General features: G+C 46.2%; 2 protein-coding genes across 2 annotated transcripts in view; one reads left to right on the top strand and one right to left on the bottom strand.

The window, feature by feature from the left end:
- Positions 1 to 8,163, bottom strand: part of LOC140419064 (uncharacterized) — a 205,732-nt gene that overhangs the window by 150,427 nt on the left and 47,142 nt on the right. The window lies entirely within an intron of this gene.
- LOC140419049 (uncharacterized) lies at positions 1,853 to 7,628 on the top strand. Its single transcript, XM_072502773.1, has 2 exons — positions 1,853 to 2,122; positions 3,704 to 7,628. Exon 2 carries the CDS (start codon positions 3,812 to 3,814, stop codon positions 5,183 to 5,185), a length of 1,374 nt encoding a protein of 457 aa, XP_072358874.1. The 5' UTR covers positions 1,853 to 2,122; positions 3,704 to 3,811; the 3' UTR covers positions 5,186 to 7,628.

Raw genomic sequence — 8,163 nt, 5'->3', positions numbered from 1 at the left:
TCTTGCAGCTTCCTGTCCTGGTTGAGTTGGACAAGGAACCCTCATCACTTGAGCTGGAAAAGGCCCTTGGTTACGAAGCAAGCAGAAAGGCATCCGGCAAAGTTGGAATTCCAGCTGAACTGCTCACACACAGAAAGTTCCATCGAATATCACACCTTCCTTACCACAGCCGTCTCTTGGGAGGTAGAATCCATTTCATAGAAAATGTGTGACGCAAAAATCATCACATTTTCAAAAACAGCAGTGACAGTGGAGACTGCAACATCTGCAGGGCCATCTCACTCCTTAACAATGCTGAGAAGACCTTCACTAAAGTCATGTTTAAAAGATTCATCGACGTGCAGACTGAGTGTATCCAGAAGCACAGTGCAGTTTCTGTGCTGATAGATCTACAGTGAACATGATCTTCTCCACACACCAGCTACAAGAGAAGAGAACAATTGGGATTTGATCTAAAGTGTCAGTGTTGAGAAAGTGAAATCTCAGCAGGGTGGATGACTGAGCGAATCCCTTGCCACACACACAGCAGGTGAATGGTCTCTCCCCAGTGTGAACACGCTGATGATCCAACAGTTTGCATAACTGAGCGAACGTCACCCCACACTCAGGACAGGTGAATGGTTTCTCTCCAGTGTGCATTCTCTGGTGTATCAGAAGGCTGGATAACTGAGCAAATTCCTTCCCACACTCGGAGCAAGTGAACGGCCTCTCCCCAGTGTGAACTCGCTGGTGTGTCAGAAGATTAAATTTGTTTTTAAAGCTCTTCTCACAATCGGAACATTTGAAAGGTCTCATGTCAGAGTGAACAAGTTGGTGTGCAGTTAGATGTGTTAGTCGAGTGAATCCCTTTCCACACTCGGAACAGGTGAATGGTCTCTCCCCAGTGTGACTGCGGTGATGAGTTTCCAGTTCAGAAGGGTAACTGAATCCCTTCCCACAAACCCCACATTTCCAGTTTCTCAATGGTGCTGGCGTCCTTGTGTCTCTCCATTTTGGACGATCAGTTGAAGCTTCTTCCACACACAGGACACGTGTACAGTTTATCCTCACTGTCAGGGTGTGATGTTTTTCAGGCTGTGTAACTGGTTAAAGCTCTTTCCACAGTCAGTTCACTGGAACACTCTCACTCGGGTGTGTGTGTCTTTGTGCTTTTCCAGTCACACTGATGGTTGAAATATTTTCCCACAGACAGAACAAACATTTATCCTTCCACATTCAAAAGTTGATGACATTCAGATCCTGATCAATTGAGTGATTGTCAGATCTTGATGTGATGATTGATTTGAGCTTCCAGTCTGTCAATCCATTCCTTGTAACCCTGTAAAATCAGTTTACACAGGTCAGAAATTCAGAACAGATAATTCTCGTCCCTGGGGAGTAATTGTTTCTCTCATTTCCCAAAGCTGCAAATCCCAGTCCCACAGTTTCCCCTTCCCACAAACTCACCACAATGGTTTCAAGGTCATTAATACGGAATGGAGTTTTGAATTTCAGATTATTCACTGAATTTAAATTCGACCATCTACGTTACATCAGTGTGAGTGCAGGATAGAAATTGCCCCCATTCTCTCCTCCTGCTCCAGGATCAGTAAAGTGAGTTAAAGATAATTTCTCCTGAACAAATCCATTGCTGCATTTCCTTCCTGAAGCCACATTTGTCCACTGGGGCCTGGCACCGGGAGAAAGCGGCAGCTGCCGTTGTGTTGGGTGTTGAGGCGGTGCCGCCAGTTTGTTAATGGGGGTGTTGAGGCCTCCACTGGGTGTTTGTGAAGCCTCCCCTCCCACCCACTGCCCTTAACGCTGCCTCCGCTTATCCGCCTGAAGATGCGACAAAGAAGAGTCTGTCCCTGGACATGAGCCTCACTGCGCATGCTCCACATCACAATGTCAGGGGTGTGGTTGATAAAGCTTTGGGCCAATAGAAAGAGGGGGCGGGTCTGGAGGACCGAGCGGGAGAGGCTGATCCTCCAACCAATCGGATTGAATGAGGGGGCGGGGCCGGGCTGTGAGTGACGCAGGTGCAGTTACGGTTATGGTGATGTGGTAATGTTGACGGTTTTTTCTTCGGTCCGCGACCGGTAAACGGAAAATTGCGGAAAGCAGTCACCGATTGATCTGCCAGGTGTGTGGAGTATTTTTGTATACATGTTGTGCAAGCACAAACTTCGGAAAAAGTCTTCCCAGTCTCCCATTTGAACAGAGCTGGTCCTCACCTGCCCGGTTTAAAGACCGCCATCTTTAATAGGGGCAATCTGCAGGAGGACGCATGTGCAGTCACCATCTTTGTACGGGGCAATGTTTTCAATGAATGGGGAGTGTATTCTTATAGCGAAAGTGAGATCATTGTAATCACATTAAAGAATCCCGACAGTGCAGAAGGAGGCTATTCGGCCCATCGAGTCTGCACCGACTATCTGAAAGACCACTCGACCAAGGCCCACGTTACCTTTGGGTACTAAGGGTCAATTTAGCATGAAGCAAATCCTGCTCTGTGACTCCCACTCCCTCTTCGGATGTCCTGCCCCATGTGTCCAAAAAACTGCAGGTCTGTGCAGTCACATGAAGACCCATGGCAAAAACACAGACCCTGAGTAGACATCATCCTCAAATCGAGAGACTGCTGATGACTACGGGAAATGTGCAACAGGGAGTATGAGCAGTCATCCTGGACCAGACAGCCAGAGGAAATATTGTGAATTTCTCTGCTTGACTGACCGCAGTAGTGGGAGACGACTATGAGTCAAAGAACAAAGAAATGTACAGCACAGGAACAGGCCCTTCGGCCCTCCAAGCCCGTGCCAACCACGCTGCCCGACTAAACTACAATCTTCTACACTTCCTGGGTCCGTATCCCTCTATTCCCATCCTATTCATGTATTTGTCAAGATGCCCCTTAAATGTCACTATCGTCCCTGCTTCCACCACCTCCTCCGGTAGCGAGTTCCAGGCACCCACTACCCTGATTATGGGGTAGTCATTAGGAGAGTTCAGTCCCGAGGTATCAGAAGAATGGATGACAATCTCAGCAGCAAATGAGCTGAGACTCAGATAGAGTTGAGCGATGTTACTGAGATGAAAATAGTGATAATGTAGATATGTGGCTGGTAGCTCAGTTTGGGTTGAAATATTTTGCCATGACTGAACAGTCTGGTTCAGACTCAGTTACCAGGGAGCGAAATGGAGTCATTGGTGAGGGTATGGACTTTGTAGATGGGTCTGATGACAATGGCTTTGGACTTCACAATATTTATTTGGAGGAAATGTCTGCTCATCCAGTACTGGATATCACAGAATCAGGATGGTGTGTGAGATGGAGAAAAACTAGAGGTGATGGTTTCCACATACACCTGATACCGTGATCCTCTGGGTGGTTAGATTGAGGGTTTGTCAAAATTCTCTCAAGAGATAAATAAAATCCCTCTCTTTTGCCCATTGGTTCTTACACACTGCCCCTTCTCTCTCTTGTCCTCTTCTCCCACATATTGGCCAGAATCCTGTGTGGGCCAAGACTGTGTAGCAGATTTTCTTCCCTGAAAGACATTAGTGAACCAGTTGGGTTTTTTATGATAATCCAGTTTTCATGGTCACTTTTTCCCACTGTCGGCCCCACAAATGACCAGATTCATTCAGCTCAATTTTACAACCTGCCTTTGTGTTTTTGTGGGTTCTCACTCACTCTTTCTGTTTTATATCAATTCCACAGGATATTAGAAGAGGAGATTTGCAGTTGGGAAACTGAACCCAAACATCACATCAGGATCAGACAGAGTTGCCCATTTTATAGGGACCGGAATATTATCGGATTTTGAACATGGAAGGTAAAGGAATCATTCCCAGTGGAGAAGAACTGTACACGTGTTCCGTGTGTGGACGAGGATTCAGACAATCATCTGACCTGTTGATACACAAGCGCAGTCACAATGGGAAGAAACTGTGGAAATGTGCAGTGTGTAGGAAGGGATTCCGATCTCCATCTCATCTTGAAAAGCATTGCCGCATTCACACGGGGAAGAAACCATTCACCTGCTCCGACTGTGGGAAAGGATTCACTCAGTCATCCAACATGCTGAGACACCAGCGAGTTCACACTGCGGAGAGGCCATTCACCTGCTCTGAGTCTGGGAACAGAATCCCTCACTCATCCAACCTGCTGAGACACCAGCGAGTTTACTCTGGGAAGAAGCCATTCACCTGCTCCAAGTGTGGGAAGGGATTCTCAAGGTCATCTAACCTGCTTGCACACCAGCGGGTTCACACCGACGACAGACCCTTTAAATGTCCAGATTGCGGGAAGTGCTATAAAAGTTCTGGGGAACTGATGTCCCATCAACGTGTCCACACTGACGAGAGACCGTTCAGGTGCTCTCACTGTGAGAGTGGGTTCAAGACATCTTTCGCCCTCACCAAACACCAGCGCACTCACACTGATGAGAGACCGTTCAAGTGTTCTCACTGTGGGACAGCGTTCAGGCAATCGAGTGACCTCTCTGTACACCAGCGAACTCACACTGGGGAGAGGCCATTCACCTGCTCCCACTGTGGGAAGGGATTCTCTCACTCATCTAGCATGCTGAGACACCAGCGAGTTCACACTAATGAGAGACCTTTCAACTGCTCCCAGTGTGGGAAGGGATTCAATCAGTCATCCATCCTGCTGCGACACCAGCAAGCTCACACCACTGAGAGACCATTTAAATGTCCAGACTGTGGGAAATGCTACAAAAGTTCTGGGGAACTGATGCGCCATCAACGTGTTCACACTGACGAGAGACCGTTCAGTTGCTCTCACTGTGGGAATAGGTTCAAGACATCGTCTACCCTCACTGCACACCAGCGCACTCACAGTGAGGAGAAACCTTTTAAATGCCAGGACTGTGAGAAATGCTATAAAAGTTCCAGTGAACTGATACGCCATCAACATGCGCACACTGAGGAAAGACCTTTTAAATGCTCAGACTGTGGGAGGTGCTTTAGAAGTTCCACCAATCTGATGTCCCATCAACGTGTTCACACTGACGAGAGACCGTTCAGGTGCTCTCACTGTGGGACTAGGTTCAGAGAATCAGCTCATCTCACCGTACACCAGCGTACTCACACGGGAGAGAGACCGTTCACCTGCTCCAATTGTGGGAAGGGATTCAGTCATTCATCCAACTTGCGGGCACACCAGCGAATTCACAAATGACGACAGTAATTGGATTTTGCTGTCAGTTACATCCAGACATGAACCATGTTCATTGTGCTCTGTTTTTGCTGATGTTAGCACGGTAATATCCGCTGATGGCAGCACGGTAATATCTGCTGATGGCAGCACGGTAGCACAAGTGATTAGCACTGTGGCTTCACAGCACCTGGGTCCCAGGTTCGATTCGCTGCTGGGAATGTCTGCGTGGGTTTCCTCCAGATGCTCCGGTTTCCTCCCACAGTCCAAAGAAATGCAGGTTAGGTAGATTGGCCATGATAAATTGCCCTTAGTGACCAAAAAAGGTTAGGAGGGATTATTGGGTTACAGGGATAGGGTGGAAGTGAGGGTTTAAGTGGGTTGGTGCAGACTCAATGGGCCGAATGGCCTCCTTCTGCACTGTATGTTCTGTGTTAACAAACTTCAGCCGAGTTAATATTCTACATAAATGTGAAATAGGATTTGTGTTAAATGCACACTACGGTCCTTCCTTAAAGGTCTCTCCCTCTCCCCAGTCTCCTCCACCCTCACCTCCAACAACAAGTGTGAGGAGCTCATGGAGCATCTTTGTCAGTAAGAATGAGACAATCTGATCAGCTGCCTCTGCTGCTTTCCTCCCTTCCACTAGCCCACAGGTTAAAACTCTCTCTAGTTCCCCCTTGTCTGACTCTGTGAGCCCACTGCCCGTATCGTTAAAAGCTCCATAGAGTCAGGGATTGTTCCGAGATTGGAATATAGCTCACGTCGTTCCCGTTTTCCAAATCAGAGCCAGGGAATGACAGGTTCAGCAGTGTGACCTCGATTACAGGGAAGGTGCTTGACGGGATGCTTGGAGATATTGTTTCTCATCACTGGGGAAGAGAAGGAACCACTAGAGATGTTCTAGTGACCAATTCACTGAGCAAGTCTTGAGACCTGTTCTTCAGCCCAGACTCACTATGCACATCCGCATGTTAGTTAATCCACGCCTAATAAATAAATCTGTCCACTCACACTGGTATCCCATTATCATGCACACGTTCCCTATGATTACAACCCATTCATAGACTTTCAGGTGATCTTGTCAAAAGTTCAAGGTGGTGTCTGTCTCGAGATCTTTGTTTATCTTAACGGGTTAGAGGGATATGAGGAACATGTTGACAGGTGGATTTGAAACCAGGAAGAGATCAGCCATGATCTGACTGAATGGTGGAGCAGGCTCGAAGTGCTGAATTGCCTGCCTCTGCTCCTAATTCCTATATTCTATCTCCCTCTGAATGGTCCCAGTCTCTTGGGCAGTGGCCAGGCTCACTGTAACAAATGCAGGATTTTGGATATATTAGATTATAAGTATTTGGCAATTTAAGGGTTAACAGCTAGGGTTACAGTGTGTCTGACTGCTGTAGTCATGTTTTTAAAAAGAATCTTGTTTTGCAAGACCAGAAAGTTTTAGGAGCCGGAGGTGAAATTAACCAGTGGAATGTGTTTTCAGTCTGGGGTAATGCAATGTTGTTTGACTCGGGAGAAGCCCTGGGGAGTTAATGTGTTTTCAGCCTGGGGTAATGCAATGCTGTTTTATGAGGGGGAATCCCTGGGGACTTAATGTGTTTTCAGCTTGGGGAGTTAATTTGTTTTTAGCTTGGGATATGATGTCATTGCTGGGTGGAGCTACGGTATTCAAGACATTTTGCGAAAGCATTTTGAGTTGAGGTCTGATCTGGCTACCATTTGGACCACAAGAAAGGTATTTTGCTCTCACTGTAAGATAGTTAAAGGAGAATAATAGTATTTAATGCACGCAGAATTGTATGAGGACAAGGGAAAACAAACCATTTGAAACAGCTTTTTGAAGAATTCCTGCCAGAAGACATCCAGCCAGGCTGACACGGTGGTTAGCACAGCTGTCTCACAGCGCCAGGGACCCGGGTTCAATTCTGACCTTGGGTGACTGTCTGCGTGGAGTTTTCACTTTCTCCCCGTGTCTGTGTGGGCTTCCACCGGGTGCGACAGTTTCCTCCCACAGTCCAAAGATATGCAGGTTCAGTGGATTGGCCACGCAAAAATTGCCCCATGGTGTCCAGAGATGTTCAGGCCAGGTGGGGTTACAGGAATAGGGCAGGCAAGTGTGGCTAGGTAGGGTGCTCTTTCAGAGGGTTGGTGCAGACTCATTGGGCTGAATGGCCTCTTTCTGTACTGTGGGGATTATATAATAGAGTCTGCAGGGTTTCTAACAGGAGTCAAATCTGTTCTGGAAAACTAATATTACTCTGTGCCATTGGCATGTGGGATGGATTGAGAGCTGTAGGGTTTTCCTTTCTTGTTATTTACTTGGGAATATAGATGGTAATTAAGGGTATTTATTGTGTTGAGTAATGTTGTTTACGGGGTCATTGGAAGCTATTTTTGGGTGTGATGTTAAAGTGTTTAATGTTGTGTTAATAATAAAGTTTTGTTTTAAAACACCAAATTTCTATTTCTTTGTGCAATCACTCCTGGTGCAAAGTATTCTTTTTGCACAACCTTACAAAATAAACTAAAATATTGGGGCTTTGGTCCAGTACACTAGCGACTGCTGGGGTCTGGTCTGGGATTGTAATATAACAAATGTAGTTTCCTTTTAAAAATGATCAATGACAAAGATACAAACTTCTTCAAAAGAATGCTGTCAATTTATTCATCTCATTTACACTTTCCTTTCACTAGAACGTACATTAATACCGGATTGAGATGTTACATTGAATTACGTTCATTTGCTGCTGTGATTTCCTGTCTCTTCCCCTATCCTCCCTCACTTCTTCTCAATCTGAGACATCTCATTAATTCCCACCCTCTCTCATTGATGAGCTCTGGATAAACATTCCTGTCCACAACAATATGCTCAGAAAACCTTGAGATCAGAGATCCAACATTCCCATTGATTCCAGGCATTAATATATTTTGTTTGTTTATTTTTCACTTTAACCCATTGTAAAAGCTCCTGATGTTTTATCATTTCAAAATGA

Source organism: Scyliorhinus torazame, chromosome 5 (assembly GCF_047496885.1).
Source record: "Scyliorhinus torazame isolate Kashiwa2021f chromosome 5, sScyTor2.1, whole genome shotgun sequence".
Lineage (NCBI taxonomy): Eukaryota > Metazoa > Chordata > Chondrichthyes > Carcharhiniformes > Scyliorhinidae > Scyliorhinus > Scyliorhinus torazame.
The sequence above is the reverse complement of the archived record's forward strand: the minus strand, read 5'-3'. Positions and strand labels throughout refer to the sequence as shown.

Bases quoted from the DNA above. Each gene is read 5' to 3' on its own strand.
- LOC140419049 (XM_072502773.1), top strand. From the start codon at position 3,812: ATGGAAGGTAAAGGAATCATTCCCAGTGGAGAAGAACTGTACACGTGT.